This window comes from Carcharhinus amblyrhynchos, chromosome 13, assembly GCF_965287045.1.
Source record: "Carcharhinus amblyrhynchos chromosome 13, sCarAmb.v2.hapA, whole genome shotgun sequence".
NCBI classification, from domain to species: domain Eukaryota; kingdom Metazoa; phylum Chordata; class Chondrichthyes; order Carcharhiniformes; family Carcharhinidae; genus Carcharhinus; species Carcharhinus amblyrhynchos.
Window position 1 is genome coordinate 35,545,586 of NC_137336.1, and position 19,795 is coordinate 35,565,380.

Here is a 19,795-nt window from a genome sequence, read left to right on the forward strand (position 1 = left end):
TATTACAAACAGCAAACCAAAGAAAACAAGGAGGATACTGAAGCTTCGGTCTTAGTTCTCAAATTCAAAACCTAAGTATATTGGTCTGTTGGAAATTTAAACAATCCATTAACTACCCTTGTATGCTCCAGGAGAAGGAAATCTTCAAACTTTTAAATCTCATTTTTCTGATAAGTTTTAATCAGTGTCAAAGCAAAAAGCAGGACAGCACACAAGATTCTGCTGCCTGAAAAAAGGGATTTTTAAACATTTTAAAATAGCTACTTTTAAACAAGGACACGCAATGCCTATTTACACTGGGTTTGTAAGACCTAATACCAGCATGTGGCCAATTAACAACTAGCTACCCTCAATGACCCAAAGCAAGCAACTTTGTGGAATTTTGCTTCTTCAGAAGATGAAAGTGTTCTGTTTTACAAGACACCATCCTCAAGTGAAAGCATCTGGCAAAAAGAACACTACATCATTTGCCGCAACAGTACATACAAATGTGATGACTTCTATGCTGTGTTTACACAAATGACAAAAAGGATTGGCATATCATTTTTCATGAAAACACCCCTTGAACTGTGATCCAAAACAAATCTGAATTGCAATTCTCATCCAGACATCCCTTGATTATATAACAAAGTGGCCTTTCACAGAAAAATTGCATTTTAATTTTGGAGCAATGCTATATTGTGATGAAAACTGGATGTCTTAAACAAAAAACAAACTTTTTACAACTAAAAGATTAGATAATAGTCCAGTAGCTCAGTTATCGACTGGAATTACTTAATTTTTTCAGTAATATTAATTTTACTGTCAATATATTTTTTCAATATTAGCTGCATTTTTGTAAAACTAATTCAACAACAGGGCAATAGTAAGTGTTAGCTAATAATTTGTTTTATTTTTATTCTAGCATATAACATTTAATGTCAATCATGTAATAATCCAAAAAAGGGACTGAAATTGGCTAATGAAGAGTGGCACAGTAGATGGTGGCCAGTTAGTTCATTGTATTAGTACCGATATTAAAGTCATTTTAAAATTGTAAGCAAGTTGATTTAGCAAGTTGATGAAAATACAACAGCTCATTTCCAATGTCTCAATCTTTTTAAAAATATTTTAAAATTATGCAGTCACCTGCATATTATGCATCAAAAACTAGATGCAAGGAAAATTTACACAGGTAAATTAGTAATGTTATTCATAATTTTGACCAAGATCAGGATTTTCTAAACAATTCTGGATTTATTTTTATATTTATATATTTAGCTAAATTTATTTCAAGCAATTGAGAAAAGGCTGTGACTAACAGGATGCTGGTGATAATGCTTCTATTCCATTGTTTAAAAATTGGGTATCCTAAATTAACATTGAAAGGGCAATATGTTGATCACTGCTTATGACTTCAACATCTGCTTTCTTGTTGTTCTATTACTCTAATAGTTTTACCAATTCCAAAGCACAGATCTCATGAAGCAGCTGACAATCCTTAACTAAACCTGCTGGGATCAGCAAAACCTGTCCACGTTTTTTTTTGAAACTGGGTCCTGATTGGGGTTGCTGCACCTAGAGAAATGGCAACACTAACAATATTAGTACAACAAAACGGAAGTAGCGAAGTTTGCGATCCAAGTCTTAAAATATAATTTATATAGATAGACATGCTTTAAGCAGAAAGCATTAAGAAGTTCTTTATTGAAGTCTGGACCATTAGTTGTACAGACTAAGCAACTTAGTCTGTACAAGTTGCTTGTACAGACACTAACAAAATATTTCAATTACTTGAGAATTCTTTTAATGTAAAAAGGTTACTTTTTGCAACAGTTAAATGCATTCCTACACTGCTAATTAATCTAGTTTAAAATTATGTACTTCGCAATAAAGGCAGCTGCAGGCATCAGCCTGTTGAGAGTCTAAAACAGTCATCTTGAAAAGGACAACTCTTTTGGTTGATTTCAATCCCAGCAGGTATTTGTTAACAATAAGTTACATAAAGATATTTTTTAAAAAGTTAGGCTAGATAGAGTAGTGCATTACAATGGAGCCTCAATTATCATTGTTCTAATCATTTGAAAATTTGTGGCAGCATTGGTTTCTCCTTCCAGAAAAAAATTCTGATTACAGAATTTTGCAATAGCAGACCTCCTGCCGTTAGTCAGCAGGCACTGCAGTAGTTGATCTCACATGCCACACGTTTGCTTACAATTCCAGCCGTACACCTGCAAAAATACTTCATACACTAATCACCATTCTCGCCTACAAAAGCAAGCGCTTAAGTTAGCATGGAGCCACTGAACAATCCCTTCAGATGATTGGAGGTCATTCAGATCACCAACAGAATTGCTGCAGTGTCTTCAGCTTTCCTTTAACTAAGGAGCCCCTAGTTATTGGTTATCTTCATACATAGAGAAGTATAGCTTATTACTGCAAAGTTTAATATGAATTCAGATATGAAAGCATTCCAAAATAATAAGTAGCTAGCATTAGGAATAATAACTCTAGTAAATGTTAAATCCACTCTTTTTTGTATGTTTCTCACTCAACTCACTTTTAAAATAATCTTTTATCTGGTTTTAAATCCTTAAAAATACTGAGATACACATTAGACCACATTTGAGAGTTGTGTCATAAAATATAATATTTCTAAGACTAAATCAAACTGAAAATTTCCAATTTTTTTTAATGGTTGTGTACCCTGATATACACTGAAACCCACTACCAAGGTAACAGCTCTAAATCATGCTATTAAGGAATCCACACGAGTAGTTTCTTTTCACATGATATAGCTGAACATTGCAGGGAAACGCTATAATGGCCTAAATACCGAGACTTTTGAAGACCCTCCCAATCTTTCCTCTTAGCCTAAACATTGTGCCGGAGCTTAATTATGCCAGTGCTGCATATCTTACCAGGACAGAGCATGGTAAGTTTCCTCCAGCTGTCAAGTTAGGGTTACTACCCAAAGGCGGCAACTTTTTATATTGTGCTATGTAAAACTGAATTGCTGCCCACCTCCAAAACAGGCCTCTCAGCAGCTAAGCTTGTTGGTCAAGCATCAGCTATGCCAACTGGAAATCTATTAGACTCCAGGTATTGAATTACTAAATCAGGAATGGACACTTGATCCTTTTCTATTTTTCCACCACAAGGATCATCACATCAGAAACAAAGACATCCATAAAACCTTCCCAAGGAGGATCGTCTTTGCTTGAGCACTAACTGACAAGTGCAGTCTTGATAACTCCCTACAATTCAGCTGACACCAGGGAACAGCATGGTGAACAGTAAAACTGAATGTAATGCCACTGTTTGCCTGATTATAGCATGAGCACCATACCTCAATTTGAGGTGCATAACTTCAGTGTTAACTGCTTGCCTCACTACAAGTTTTGGACATACAAAAATGCATTTCCTATCATCAACAGAACCTTATATTTTATAGAATCTTCAATGTGATGAAATGTTCCAAAGCTCACAGGTGGTCAAAGAAAAATGACTGAGCCAAGATGATAGAGATGATTACAGTTTGGTTGAACAAATGGATTTTGAGAAAGGTATTGAAGATGGAGGTCTCAGTTTCCTCCTTAGCCACAGTCACTTGCTTTCAGCATGTGGAAGGAAATATGTAGGACAGCTGGCAACATACATACCATTTTTGATCTTGTACATATCTAAATCCAATATTATGTACCAGACTTCCTCATCAACTGCTAAATCTAGGCCTTCATTTAACAGTTTTGGCAGAAATCCTTTGTGCAACAAGAATTATTCCACCTCCAAAGTACTTAACGTTAGACAAAAATTCCTTGAAGTAACTATGTCCCCTTTATGCCACAAATCCACCTATGGGATCTGGATTTCTCAAGTGAACCAAAGGAAATCCTTCTTTTGCACAAGTAGGGGGTGAAAACATGACAAATTTTCAGGACATACCTCAAGCATCCATAAGCTTTATTAGGCATGGGATTTTGAGGTCATTAGATCCAATGTTCAATACTTTTCCTCCCCATAGACCTGATCAATTTGACATCAATGAGCCCAGTATTTATATCAAAGAGCAAATAGGGCCAAACCTCAGTTGTAATACTGCTCTTGAGATATCTGCTAATATAAAAGGTGTTGGTTGACCCATGGTTCAACATTGTTTAAGTAAAGCAGATTGTATCCCCAGATAAATTCACAAATTCACCAATATCACAAGAGATCATCTTTATAATGGTAAACTAATTCTTTCAGCAATGCCTGGAAGGCACAGCAATTCTTGGAAAGCACTCAAGTCATTTTACAAAACATTGATGGTGACACTGCATGAAATGGGCAATAGTGATTATACTTGACTCCTTATTAGGCAAAGTAGTTCAGTGAATTTCTTAACTACCTTTATTATGGATCTTGGATTTGGAGTACACATCTTATGTACTCTCTCAGCTTCCAGCTTCCTCATGGGGACTGTGTGAGGCACTAAGTTAAAATGATCTAGGAATGCAATTTCTCTCAGCTTTAGCACATTGTAGCTTCACATACAATCAACTACACTACACATTTCTCAAGACCAATATTTTGCTTACTCCGTGGGCCACCCAAGCAGCCAATGTACATGCTGTAATGGCCTTAAGAACCATTTCAGAGACATGAGTAACATCAAGTTTTTTTCTTAAACAGCTTTCTGGTCTCAGTTGAAGCCCTCATAAATAGAAATCATGACTACATGCTAAAATATCAATGGTATGTCTCTCTCAAACAAAATATTCCCTATTCTCTCACCTCAAAAAGCAAAGTAAATTGGCATTTTCTAACAGATTGCCACGACCATGAAAATTTTCACCCTAGAACTCCAGCTTTAGGAATTACACACAAAACCTACCTAAACCAGTTCCCTGCCATTAGCTAGGTGACCATCTATGAAAAGTGATCAAAACCATAAGAGGCAGAAAATCTTGACTTTCAAAGGGCACAAGTAGTGTTTGAACTGAGTTACACTCAACAAATCCTAAATAATCTATGCAAAAATAAAATTAGGAATTAAACTTGCCTCAAATGAAATCATGTGCTTAATTTATGAAATCAAATGAATTGTTAGGTACAATTCCTACATGTTCCTTCATGGTTCCTTCAGTGTTGTTTGAGACTCAGGCCCCTAAGGGATGGTAATTGGGAAGGAAACTATACACTTAAAATCCACAGAAAAACACATCAACTTCCTCCCTCAACTAATAAGAAAACAAGAGACCCTCACCTTTATTAATGACAGAAAGCGTAGCTCCAACATTTGCTGGAGACTGGTCAGGTTCCTGGGGTGGAACTACCATTGCGAGTGCTTGCACTGGTACTCTGGGAACCTGAAAAAAAAAATCAACAATTCAATTGCAAATTAAGAGCACAACAATCACAAACTTATACTCCTGTAAGTGATGCCCAACTTCACATAAAATTTTCTTTCAAAGTAAAATTCTAATGTTTACCAAAGCCTCAATTTCAATAAAAAGACCAATCTAATGTTGTTCCTAGCCCTGCACATTTTTCCCCTTCAAGTATTTCGTTTCGAGTTGCTATTGAGTCTGCTTTGAGCATCCTACACGCAATACATTCTAGTTCGCAACAATAGAGTAGAAAAAAACTCATCTCCCTTCTGGTTTTTTTTTGCTAATTAACTTAAATTTGAGGTATTATTGACCCTTCTGCCACTGCATGTTTTTGAACACCTTGACTAAATCTTCTCTGTCTCTGCTGTAAAACAGCAAGCCCATTTCTCCAGCCTATGTACTCCTCAATCACTGCTACTATTTTTGGAAATTTCCTCTGTCGTTCTCATGTATGGTGTTCAGGATTGGACAGTTTTCCAGATAGCACTTAACCAGATTCATAAAAAGTTTAGCACAGCCCTTTTCCTTTTGTACTCTATTATTCATAACGCAAGAGATCCCTTATGTTTGAACCGTCTAGCATTTTTTTGTGGCACTTTGTTGAATACCATTTGGAAAGCCATATATTCCACATCTAGTGGTTCTCCATTATTTTTCCTACAAGTTACATTTTTTAAAAATCTAATACTGTCAAATCAGACTTTCCTTTAAATAAAGCCATGTTGATGAGTTCTAATCATACTATGCTTTTCTAAGTGCACTAAGATTTCCTTAAAAGTAGATTCCAACATTGCCCTAACAACTGACACCAGGATAAAAAGCTTGCAGTTCCCCATTATATCTCCCTCCTTTATTGAAAAGCCACATTGCATTTGCCAACTTGCAATCCTATGGGAGTGTTCCAGAATCAAAGGAATTTTTCAAAATCACAGCTGGTGCAATCACTATTTTTGCAGTAAAATCTTTTAGAACTGTAGGGTGTAGGTCACTAGGTTTTGGGGACTTTTCAGATTTTTGCCCTAAATTTCTTCAGTACTTTTCCTTCATGATTACATGAATTTCTTCATATTTCAGCCATTTGGCAGAGACATTGAGCAAATTGAGCTTTGACAAGGAGTCATCTGGACTCGAAGCGTCAGCTCTTTTCTCTGCTACCAGACCTCCTGAGATTTTCCAGCATTCTCTCTTTTGGTCTCTGCCATTTTCTTATTACCATGATAATTTCTTCCATTTCTGCTTCCAACCAATATTTACATTAGCTAATCTCTTCCCTTTTACATACTTACAAAAGTTCTTACAACCTGTTTTCATATTTCTGACCAATGTATTCTCATTCAATTTTTCCCTTTATCAACTTTTTGGTGACCCTTTATTGGCTTCTAAAACACTGCCAATCCTCAGACTTGTTACTGTTCTCTCAAACATTTTAAGCCTCTTCTAAGTTACTTTTTAAAATCTAATACACTTTTTAAAATCTAATACTATCTTCAACTTCAAGTGAGCCATGGATGGGTCTTTTTTAACAAGGTTGTTTTTCAATAGAACATAGTTTTGTTGAATGTTTTGAAGTGTTTTAAATGTTTTCCTCTGTTTATTTACTGCTATATATTTTAGAACATTTACCTAACAATTACCATTTGGCTTAACAAATTCATCATTTAGGTTTATTTGCCATATTAATTTAGTCTTGGTTTATCAAACCTAAAGATTTCCCACCGACATAAGGTACAATAGTACGTAGTTGCTGGGTTTATGCCTCTACCCTTTTTGAACAGGGGCATAACCTTTGCATTCTTATAGTCCTTTGCACTGCTCTCATACCCGACAATTTGAAAATTCTGGCCAAAGCCTCCATGATTTCAACATACACTTCCCTCATCACACAAGTGCATTTCAACTGAGCCAGGTGACTTTTACTTGGAGCAATGTCAACTTTTTAGGTATCTCTGTTTAAATCCTACCAAATTTTTCTATTACTTCCACCACTGTGATTACCCATCTGGTTCATTAATGTCCTTTAGGAAAGGAAATCTGCCATCCTTACCTGTTCCAGCTACATGCATCTCCAGACTCAACGTGGTTGACTCTTAACTGCCCTCTGAAATAGTGGGGCAAGCCACTCAATTCAGGTTCAATTAGGGGTAGGCAACAAATGCTAGTCTTGTCAACAATGCCCACATCCCATGAATAAACCAAGCTTCCTTTGAGTACCTTTTTATTATGTTTATGACATTGGCATTCCCATTTATCAAAGTCCCTAATCTATTCTCATACACTATGTTTATGACACTGGAGTTTTAAAATGGGTCAGGAAAAGAACAGAATTCAAAATAATGGTTTAAACTTCCTGCCAGTCTGGAGGGAGATGGCATTGGATAATCTTTTTCAACCAGTTCACAAAGTATAGGAAGCAATTTAATGACCTACTTAGAGCTGGAAAGATAAGTTTCCTTGTCCACCAGCCAGGATATTGCCACACAACTCTGAAAACAAAACTGAGAATAGGCACTTCTGACCATACTTGCTATGAGAGCTGCTCTATCACCCAATCCTGCAGCGTGCACCTCTGTGCAACTCCTTAATCGGACAGTAAATTCCATACTTGCACCTCATGCACATCGCCACAACTAACAGCTGATCAATCATAATCAACTACAAGCCTCAACTGTCATCTGTCTGTTCTTTCCAAATAAAGATACACAATGCAATACATCATACAAGACAACAGAGGGCCTGGCTGGGGGTGGAAAGAGTCATGGTCTTGATTCCTCCACCTCTGATAAGACTATTCAACAACTGAACAGACATTACATATTACTTGCAGCACACACCAGCCCATTTGGCCCTACAAGTTTATGCTCTACATAAGTCTCCTTCTATCCTTCTCCATCTAACCACATCAATATACCCTAACACTACATTCAATTGTGAGAGTATCTGGACTCCCCTCAAATACACATATACAACTTACCTCCTGAGGAGTTCCACATTCTAACTATTTTCTGGGCAAAAAATTTCCTCTCAAGCTTATTAGTGACTCATATCTATGATCCTTACTACTGGAAGTGGAAATATCCTCTTTACGTCCACACTGCTGAACTTTCTGTATTAACCCTTAATTTGATATCACCTGCAAATATTGAAATTGTTTTCTCAGTTCCAAAACATTTAAGAAAATAGTGAACAATAATGGTCCAAGGACTAATCCTTGTTGAACACCACTTTTTGCCAATGAGTAATTGCTACTGACCTCCACTGTTGTTCTGTAGCCAGTTTGTTATCCAGTTATTCTCTGATTCCACATGCTTTGATCTAGAATCAACTAAGTTCCATACCTTAAAGGGCTTTTGGAAATCCAGACACTTGTTTGAACAATAACCTTATCTACCCTTTCTATTACTTCTTCATACAAGTTCAGATTGGTCAAGCATGACCTTCATGTTTGAACATGCTAACCACTCTGAAAAACATCCAGAAACTAGAAATATTAATCCAATTACATCTTTGAGTAATAATTCCATTTTCCTACCGCTGATGTTCAACTGTCTAGTTCCTTTGACTTATCATCCTGCTTGTATATAGAAATCACATTAGTTCATTGCTGGTATGCAGGTACTATTTGCCTTATAATGAATTTTTAAGTGTAATATTGCCTCTGGTATAGCTTTCCAAGCATCTAATATTGCAGATGGAATTCATTTAGTGGCTTTATCCTTGAGGTTTGATTAGTTTATGAATTTTCAGCTTTCTACCTTCAAAATTTCTTTAATCATTTGTTACAAAAGCTAAGTTAATGTTTAGCATTGCCACTTAAGAAATGAAGGAGTTTACGTGGCCTGCTTTGAGTTTTGCCTGACAAGTCCCTGCAGCTTGGTTGCTATAGGCCCAAATCAAGAGCCTTACTGAAAAATATGCTAATATCCCCATGGGAAGAACTTTTGTGCTGACTTTATTTATTTAAATAATTCAAAGACAGAATGGAGTTGGGGAGGGAGGCAGTCAAGAAAACAGTTAATTAGTATTTCTATCTGGTCAGAAGTTCCACATGATACATGTTGCCTAGCAGGTAGACTGTGAAAAGGGAAAAAGTTCAGAGCAAGCCACTGTAGTATCAAGTTGTAGAATTCCTTAAAATATCACAATCTTTAGAGACTTGCAGACTTAAATGGATAAATCCCCATGTCCAAACGAGGGAGGCACGATGGTACAGTGGTTAGCACTGCTGCCTCAGTGCCAGTGACCGGGATTCAATTCTGGGCTTGGGTGACTGCCTGTGTGGAATTTGCATATGCATTTCCTCTGGATGCATGAACGTCAGTAAAGCTTCGAACAAGGTCCCACATGATCAAGCGGATAAGAGCCCACGTGATCCAGGACACTTTGCCAAACTGGATCCAAAATTGGCTTAGTGGCAAGAGGCAGAGGGTAACAGTTCAAGGTTGTTTTTGTGCCTGGTGTCCAGGTGGTGTACCACAGGGATCAGTGCTGAAATCATTTATTATCTGCAGTGTACATTAATGATCAAGGCATGAATGTTGGGGTATGTGGGGAGGGGTCAAGGAGGAAAGCCTTGGACAGGATGATATAAGCAGAACACGATCAAATAGGCAGAATGGCGGTAAATGGAATTTAACTCTGAAAAGAGTGAGCTGATGCATAACAAAACAAGGGAATTCACAATAAACAGTAGGATGTTGGGAAGCACAGAAGACCAGAGGGACCTTGGGATGCACATCCAAAAATCCCTGAAGGCAACAGGATACAGTGATTAAAAAGGCATATGATATACTTGTCTATATTCTATGCCTTGGCTAATAAAAAGAGCAGAGAGGTTATGATGGAGCTGTATAAAATGCTCGTTAGACCACAAGTGTGCAGTCCTGATGGCAACACCATAGGAAGGATGTGATTGCACGAAAAAGGGTGCAGAGGAGACTCAACAGGATGTTGCCGGGGCTGGAGCATTTCAGCTATGAAGAGGAACTGGCGAGGTTGGAGTTGTTTTTCTTAAGAACAGAGAAGGCTGAGGGGACCTCAAAGGTGTACCAAATTAAGGATATGGATAGGCGAGATAGGAAGAAACTTTTCTCCTTAGCAAAGGGGTCAATAGCAAGGAGGACCGACTTGAGTTAAGGTGATTTATTGGAGAATTGAAGAAAAATGTTTTCACCAAAAGGATGGTGAGAGACTTTACCTGAAAGGGTGGTAGAGGTATGAACCCTCAACATTTCAGAAGCATTTAGATAAGTACTTGAAATGCCACAGCATAAGGCTTTGGACAAGATGCTACAAAATGGGATCGAATAAATAGGTGCTTGATGACCAGTGCAGATATGAGGGGCCTCTTTTTGTGCTATAAAACTCTGACTCTAAGTCAGTCTGCATCAATGGAGACACGTCACGATGTGGATGTGCTGGCATTGGACTGGGGTAAACACAGTAAGAAGTCTGACAACACCAGGTTTTAGACCAACCTATTTATTTGATAGAAAGCTTGAGAGTTTACTATCAAATAAATCGGTTGGACTAAAACCTGGTGTTGTCAGACTTTTTACTGAATGGAGAGACAGGAGGAAAACAGAAAAATTAGCAGCCAATCCTGATAGAGGTATATAAGATACTGAAGGGAATAGACAGGGTCAATAGTGAGAGACTGCTCCCTAGATTGGTTACGAATACAAGAGGACATGATTTAAGGGTGAGGGGGGAGAGGTATAATTTGGATATGAGAGGAAGGTTCTTTACGCAGAGAGTAGTGGGGGTATGGAACGCGCTACCGAGTGGGGTGGTGGAGGCGGGAACATTGGACTCGTTTAAGGTTCAGTTAGATAGGCACATGAGTGAAACGAGGATGGAGGGTTATGGTAAGGGTTATTGAATAAGGGTTAGAACCTCGGGAGACACCGGAAAGGCAGGCTTGTGATTAACGTTTTTGTCTTTTCACTCTGCAGGTGAAGGTCCACCTCGTTGTCAAACGAGGGGCATGCACACGGTGGGTCGTGCGTGGGCTGCTCCTGGAGGTTCCGGGAGTGGCCTAGTACTTCGTGTCGGTGTGTGTGCTTGATCCTGGACCGGTAGACGGGCGCCGCAACAGCTCGGTGACTAGCACTGCTAGCTGTGCAGATACATGGATTTGGGCCTGTGTCTGTGGGAGTTTGTGCATTCTCCCTGTGGTTGCGTGGGTTTCCTCCAGGCGCTCTGGTTTCCTCCCACATCCCAAAGATGTGCTCTTAGGCTGATTGGTTTTACCAAATTGACACTATTCTCCCCCGAATCTGGCTAAGTCAGGGGTTCTATTCGTAGATACGCAGGGTAGAATAGGTGTAGGGTGATGCGGCGGTGCGGGCTTGTTGGGCCGAAGGGCCTGTTTCCTGTGCTGGGTTGTTCTTTGTTCTTTGTTTATCCTGCACCTGAAGCAAAGAAAATATTGACCCTACAGTTCATGACACAGAGCACAGATGGGAGCTCACACACAAAGTGGGGAGACTGTGATGCGAGGATTTAAAACAGGCTAGAAGTTTTACTGCCTTAGTAAAACAATCTCTAGTGTATCCCTCAGTGGAAGTCAGTTCTGGGATTAGACGTCTCCCAGCTGGGAAAGAAAAATGGAAATGGGCATCAGGATTCAATAGCAGCTTTGGATTAGTTCTGGGGAATAGTCCCATTTAAGGGACTGTGTAAAGTATAAACGTGACAGGGATTTCTGGCCATTTTAAAACTTAAATGGGGAAGCCTCTTAAGATTACAAATTATTTTAAAAAACGCGCTCAGTTACTGCTGCTTTTAGCTTGATTTTTACAGTAAATCTTCAAACTTGTAATTGTGTCATGAGACCTTAAGATGGTCATCCAAATTCAAATATCTTTTTGAAAGTGTGACATTAGTGTACCTTTAAGTTTTTTTTTATAAAATCATGATCTCTGGAGCTTTCAGCTTCAATGTTTGTCATTTCTGTCTAGCTATCTACCAGATGTCCTTTTATTGCTCCTTAAGCTACTGAAACGGGGGTTTATTTTTATTGAGAACTTTTGTGGTTCTTCTTTGTCAGAAGAACTGGTCGGCATATCAGGTGACAGGAGCTCTTTCATTTGCAGTTCTGAGCTGCAGGATTGAGGTTTTAGAAGGGACATTAAACTGCAAGTGTTTCTCTCTCCCCGATTTTGGAAATTCTGGTCATCTGAAAGGTCTAGCCTTTCTGAAGGGGAGAATCTGCTGTTGGTGGCTTGCTAAGAGTCCCCGGTGTTCTGGGAAGCTGTTCTGACTTCAAACTGTTCTAAGTCTATCCAGAGAACTGCAGACTTAACCCAAAGGACTCAATTCCAGTATCACGCGAGCATTAGTCTATGCTTATCAAACCGGTTTGAAGGGTCTTGTCTAAGGGATTTGTTTGATTGGGACAGTATCTATATTTGTTAAGGATTATACAGTATTATGGTTGTTTTGGTATTGTTTGTAATTGATAGAAATTATTGGTAATATTCTTAAATAAATTTTGTTAGATAAAAGCTCCCTAATGGGTCATACCTGAAGTGAAACCTATTGTTTACCCTAACCAATTCAAGATGCAAAACCAGACAGGCTCCATCGAACACTTGAGTTTCTGATCTAAACAGCAACAAAAGTTATTGGAAGGTCATTGATAAAGTAATTGAAGATGCCTGGGCCTAGGATACCACCCTGAGGAACTCTTGCTGTGATATTCTAGAACTGAGATGATTGACCACCAACAATCACAACCATCTTCTTTTGTGCTAGGTGGAGTCCCCCATGTCATTTTCACCCCCCACGCACTGCCCCTTTCCACTTCAGTTTTGATGCCACCTTCAGTCAAATGCTGCCTTGATATCAAGGGGAATCACTCTCACCTTACCTACGAAGTTCAGCTCTTTTGTCCACATTTGAACCAATGCTGGAATGAGGTCATAAGCTGAATGACCTTGGAGGAACCCAACTCAGCATCCATAAGCAAGTTATGCTACTTGATAGCAACGCTTCCAACTCTGTGCACCACTCTCTCAGGAAGTGCATTTCAGATTTAACTCAATACACAAAAATGTTTTCCCACAGCACTCTACATTTTCTGCCAGTTGAGGTATGTCCTCTAGTTACTCAGTGTCCTGCAGATGTAAACAGTTTCTTCTTACATATCACAGCTGCTTATACCTATTAACCTATTTTACTACAAAGGAGATTTCCCCAGTTTCTGCACATAATTCAGGTCCCTCATTCTTTGTAATATTCTAATGTCAGTTATTCTTTGGCATCACAGTCCCTTTTATGAACAATGCTTAATTTATATATATTTGTGTGTTAAGGAAGTTTTTTTTCCGTTTTAAGTTCTGTTCATGAACTGTAATAAGTGACTGAAAAGTCAGGTCATTTGGGTTTTATGTAATATATATTAAATATATTACATATATCTATAAATATATTTAAAAACACACTTTTGAGATTTTACAACCTCTGAAGTTATAGGGTTGATAATTCAGTGAGGGAGAAAAAGAGAAAACTTTACTGTTGCTTAGTGACAGCGATTCAGGGGCACAGACATAAAAATACACAGGACTTAAGAGAAGGAGCGCAGTATTGTGTCAGAAAGAGAAGACAGGGATCTGAAACTCTGAAGGAAACCGGAACAGTTATGGGATTCAGTAAATGTAATCAGTTTAGCAGGGGTGCTACCAGAAGACTGAGTTTAGGAAATTAAAACAAGCTGAAAAATAAATTCAAATTCTAATGTGCATGACTAGCGCTGATTGTAACTTAATTAGGAACCACATTAGGGAGACTTTATGCCAATATACCTGATGAATTTCAGCTTTTAAATTCTATCATTTAAAAAATAAAAGGAATGCAGGCTGTAGCTGATATTAAAAATTTTAAAAGCATATAAGATGATGTAAAAGTTTTAGTCTTGTTCAATGTGTGACAATTGCAATTTGTGATTTCTCAAATCATGCGCAACTTTGTTTCATGTGGACATGAGTTTTGTAAATAGAACTTACATAGCATGTTAAAATGAAATATATAAAATCAGAAAAAACAAAATTTGCTCAGACTTACACCCCACAAGATAACATGAACAAAATTTCCTTGCTTCAAGTTTGCATTTTTATTAGCACCTGCTTAAAAAGCAGATAAGCTAGCTGTCCTATCAGTCTGACTAAAGTTAGTGGTTTAAATTTTAATGAGGTGCAGCAGGTTGCAAGTAATTGGTAAACTCACCTGAGACTGGTCGTGTGAAGGTGGCGTGAGCTGAGCCACATCTGATCCCGGTACAGGCAAGATGTTGTTTGGGTAGTCTAATAAGTACGAAACCACATTTGTATGCCCCCCTTTAGCAGCTTCAATGAGCATAGTGGAACCATCCTAAGAAACACAAAATTAAGCCAGCTCTTGTTTTTCATAAAATAAATTTTCTAAAAGGATATTTGCTATGTCAAATTGCTGTACAGTTTAGTTCTTTAAAAATAGATCTTGTGAAGGAGAATTTAAATACCTTTAATCGATGTGTAGGATCTGCGCCATGTGCCAAAAGGAGTTCAACAACAGCAAGGTGCCCTCCAGCACATGCTAAAGAGACCACTGTATGATCATTGTTAGCTGTAGCCCTGTTTACATTTGCCCCTGCAAAGACAAAGTTAGAACCTGGTTCATGTGGAACATTTGTGGCTGAATACACAATCTGCACATATTTTGCATCAATTCCAGTAATACCTTAAACATAATTTAGTATGCACGCAATAACTTCTAATGCCACAGCTATTCTCTAAAGCAACTTTCAATTAAAAATACATATATTTTTCTGGAATAGGCAAGATGGAGAAAGGTAAAACTACATCTATATACTCCTCCTCAGCAGTTTTTGAGGTGAATAACACTTGATAAACGTATTATTATTACTTCAAAAGGTAGGCTGCAATCCATTGTTAAGGTGGTAGTAGTAGGACACAGTGTAATGCTGCCTCAGAGCTCCAGGGACCCAAGTTCAATTCCCAGCTTGGGTCACTGTCTGTGGGGAACCCGCAACTTCTCCCCCACGTCTGCACGGGTTTCCTTCCAGTGCTCCGGTTTCCTCAGTCCCAAAGACATGCTGGTTAGGTGCATCGGCCATGCTAAATTCTGTGAGTTGCGACTAGGAAATTTTACATTACTGTGAAAATGCAATGAAGTTATTTCATTGCAGTGTTAATGTAAGTTTATTTGTAACACTAATAAATAAACTTTAAAACTTAAAATTATAATACAATTAGGAAAATTCACTATGGCTTTGTTAAAGGGAAATAGTACTTGAAAAATTTGTTTACAGGATTTTTGAGGATGCAAAAAGTAGGATGGATAAAAGGAAACTCAGTAAAAATAGAATATTTGGATTTCCAAAATGCATTTGATCAAGTGTTACTTAAAAGGATACCACACTAGATAGGATACATGCTGTTGGGGGTGATACTTAAGTGTAGATGGCAGATCATTTCAGAAATGCTTCACTTTCAACTTGGCATACTGTATCTCGAAGAGTGTCACACAGATCAGTGCTGGAGCCTCAACTATTTATGATCCATGTTAATGAACTTGATGAAGGAACTGACTGTTGTAGCTGAATTTCCTGACAATCCAAAGATAGGTAGGAGAGCAAGTTGTGAGGAGGAGATTGCAAAGAGCTATGGATAGGTTAAGTAAATGGGCAAAGATTTAACAGATGGAGTAAAATGTAGGAACAGATTAACCACTTTGAAGGAAGAATAGATAAGCAGCAAATTATTTAAATGGAGACAAATTATACAATGCTGCACTATAAAAGGGATCCGGATGGCCTTCTACATGAATCACAGAAAGTTACCATACAGGTAGTACAATTAGGAAGGTAAACGGAATGTTGGCCTTTATAGCTAGGGAATGGAGAATAAAACAGGGGGAAGTCCTCCTACAACTGTACAAGATATTAGTGAGACCAGAGTATAGCTTTGGTGGTCTTACTTAAGGGATATACTTGCATGAGAAACAGTTTAAAGAATGTTCATTAAGCTGATTCCTGATACAAAATGGTTGTCGAGGGAAAATTGAGCAGGATGGACCTACACTCAATTAAGAACAAGAGATTATCTTATTGAAACATTCAAAGTATCTTCCATTTAAGATATGGTGAAAGTTTTTCTTTCACAATTGTTATTTCTTCCCATAGTGCAGCAGAGGATGGGGAATTGAACATATTCAAGGCTGTTTTAGACTGATTTTTGATTAGCAGAGTCAAGGGTTATGGGGCAAGCAGGAAAGTGTGGTTAAGGCCACATAGCAGATCAGCCATGATCTTATTAAATAGCAGGTCAGTTCCAGTAGGCTGAATGGCCTATTCCTATTGAGGATTTTGTGATCTTTACAACAACAGCTGCTTCAAGGATGTCAACGAAATGGATTATTCTTGTCAAATCCAGTGATCAGGAACATATAATATTCCATGATCACACTGTTTCAGCTGCAATTCTCTCAGCATTTCCTGAATTTTTCATTGATAAAAATCAGCTTTTTTTAAAAAATGCATTGCAAAAATCTACTCAATATTTTTGACATTCAAGGGACAGGAAAATGGGCAAGAAATCAAAAGGATCTGAGACAGCATTGAATAAGGTTACAAAAGAGTTGGACTACAGGTTTTCCTACATATAGGATAATTTGCTTGTGATTTCACCAGCTGTAACACTTCAAAATCCCATACCTCTTGGAAAGCAAAGTCAACTAAGAATTATAACAATTTCTGGGACAATAATACTACATCTTATCCGTCACAGATATATAAAACCTCTAGGCACAGTCATTTCTGGTTACTTTTCACTGGGAATGGGAGGCATTTGCTTTGCAATCTTCATCAGGCAGCTGTATATTTTAAATAACCTGCATTGTTTTGGGGATGAGCAGAATATGTCCATTGATAATATGTCTTCAAGAATTCAAAGTTGTTCAGATAGAAGTCACCCACGTTTCATAATCAAATTGACTCCAAAAAAAACACATATTTCCACTGAGCGTCTCTCCTGCAGCACTTTGCCGCCTCCAGCTCCAAAGCACCCTTTACAAGTGTATACTGGATTTAAAATTCATCCAAAAACTTTAATTCTCCTGACCCAGATTACCAGTATTTTGTTAGAATGCTGTGCTCCAACAACAATACATGCCCAAATAGATCAGCTTGTTGCTCACAACATGGGTTTTAAGTCGTGCCAATAGGGTTATTGCACACATAGCCTATTTCTAACATCCCAGTAATTTTATTGCGAAAACATGTTTGTCCTGGTGCCTCAGTTGTGATGGAAAACAAAAATGGTAACCCAGAAAAAAATGGTATGTCCTGTCTTGTACTTTTCATCACCAGTAGGGGAGTAATCTCACTCAGCCTATTTATTTCTTTTATGGTACAAGGAGAGGTCCATAAATTATCTGCAATGTCAACAGCATCTTTATTGGAACAATAAATCTTCAAATCACATTCACATACCATACCCATCTCATTTGTTTCACCTTTCTCATATCCTCCTCATCCATTCTCCAAGGGTATACCACCCTTCTTTCTATTACTTTCCATGTCTTTCTTTTCTGTTCACCCATGTTCCATGCTGCCCACCCTGGTCCCCATTCCTCCTGTCAAATTAACTTTGTTATGCTCCCTTTGTTTTTCTTCCTCCACTTTATATCCTCCCATCACCAACTACCCTCCCATACTACCTCTGACACCAACCCCTATGCCACAGGATACTCTGTTCAGCTCCCCTTACTGTCTGCAGTTTTCTTCCTTCAGCAACCACTGTCTTGCCACCAACAAGTGGTGTCCCTTCAATGTCATTCCAGCTTTTTAACCACCACCTCCAACTTCCAGCCAGACTAACTCCATCGTTGGACTCTCATCTTCAGTGGTTAGGACTGTTACCTTGAAGCATCAACAACCAAGGTTCAATTCCAGCTTTGGATGACTATGTGGAGTTTTCACATTCTCCCCATCTGCATGGGTTTTCTCCAGGTGTTTCAGCTTTCTCCCACAGTCCAAAGATGTGCAGGTTAGGCAGATTGGTCATGTTAAATTGCCCCTTAGTGTCCAAAGATGTGTAGATTAGATGGTCTGACCATGAACAACGCATGGGTTATGGGGATAGGGGAGGGGAATGGACCTAGGCAGAGTGCTCTTTCAGAGAATCAGTGCAGATCGCTGAGCTGAATGGTCTCCTACTGCATTGTAGGGATGCTATGGACTCTTCTGCTGTTCATTATCGCCACCAATTGTTTTATGGGACAGGAGATAGAGCATTTGAATAGACATAATCACAAGACCTACTCCTCATTATGATCTCTGCTTACATGCATCATCAGAAATTGAAATGTCTCACATCCACCGGATTTAGTAGGGTCGTGGAGTGGGGTAGGAAGAGGAAGGCATCAAGGGGGGAAAATCAAATGGGACAGTCACACCAGTCACTGGCTACAAGGGACTTAGGACCCATGTTTCAGGCTTTGCAGACTTGTCAGCTACTGAGGGTTAGGCCAGCCAAAAAGACAAGACAATGAAATTATTCAAAACAATTAATAGCAACAGGGTATTTCACAATGCTTGAATGCAGCTGCCCTGTAACAACTACTCCAGATTAATAAAATTCGTGCCCATGCACACTCGTCCTCCACACACTCCACACTTCATCCACCAAATCCACCAGCGATTGATCAAAGTATGGTTAAGAGAAAAACTGCCCATCATAGATCACAATTTTAAACTCAAAATTTTATATTGGGGAAAGTTTGGAACATCCTGTGGGATGAACACAAAGTCTCACCTTTACTGATGAGGAACTGTACTGTGCACAAATGGCCAGCTCTCGCAGCTTTCATTAAAGGCGTCCTCCCACCTTCAGATTCATGTTCCTAAAAAAAGGATGACAGCTTTGGAACCTCAGAAGTGTTCAAAAACTAGAATGCTAATTGTAGAATGCTAATTCCAATAAGCAAACTTCAAAATTCCATTAAACATAACTATACAGATCCTACCACATTTGTAATTTAACCTTGCAATAAAAATATTTTATTTGAAAGTTATTTATAATATTTGCAGAGATTTGCCAATTGTAGTCAACTAAATGATCACAATCACATCTCCCCATTGGCCAAACCCTACAACATTGTCACAGAATATAGCAATTCTTACCAAATCAGCTCCTGCTTGTAAGAGAACATCAGCAACATCAGTATGCCCGTTTTCACAGGCATATGTTAAGGCTGTATCTCCTGTAGCTGTAGTGGCATGCACATTTGCTCCTAATAAAGACAATTCAAATATAACATGTGATACTAAAAACATTTTGGATGTTTAAAACGTCTGGTAAGACTATCCTGTAAATACTTTATCACTTCATTTAGAAATGCAACATGTTTTTAAATGAATAATTACTGTAACGCACAAAATA

The 19,795-nt window shown here is 38.3% G+C and overlaps 1 protein-coding gene across 12 annotated transcripts in view; it reads right to left on the bottom strand.

The window, feature by feature from the left end:
• ankhd1 (ankyrin repeat and KH domain containing 1) overlaps nucleotides 1-19,795 on the bottom strand; it is a 167,367-nt gene that overhangs the window by 60,176 nt on the left and 87,396 nt on the right. For all 12 annotated transcript variants that reach the window (XM_080201536.1, XM_080201535.1, XM_080201529.1 and 9 more), the window contains 5 exons: nucleotides 19,537-19,646; nucleotides 19,169-19,256; nucleotides 14,854-14,981; nucleotides 14,580-14,723; nucleotides 5,228-5,330 (listed from right to left, as the gene is read on the bottom strand). In XM_080201536.1, coding sequence (XP_080057662.1) covers nucleotides 5,228-5,330; nucleotides 14,580-14,723; nucleotides 14,854-14,981; nucleotides 19,169-19,256; nucleotides 19,537-19,646 — 573 coding nt within the window. The remainder of the gene's footprint in view (nucleotides 1-5,227; nucleotides 5,331-14,579; nucleotides 14,724-14,853; nucleotides 14,982-19,168; nucleotides 19,257-19,536; nucleotides 19,647-19,795) is intronic.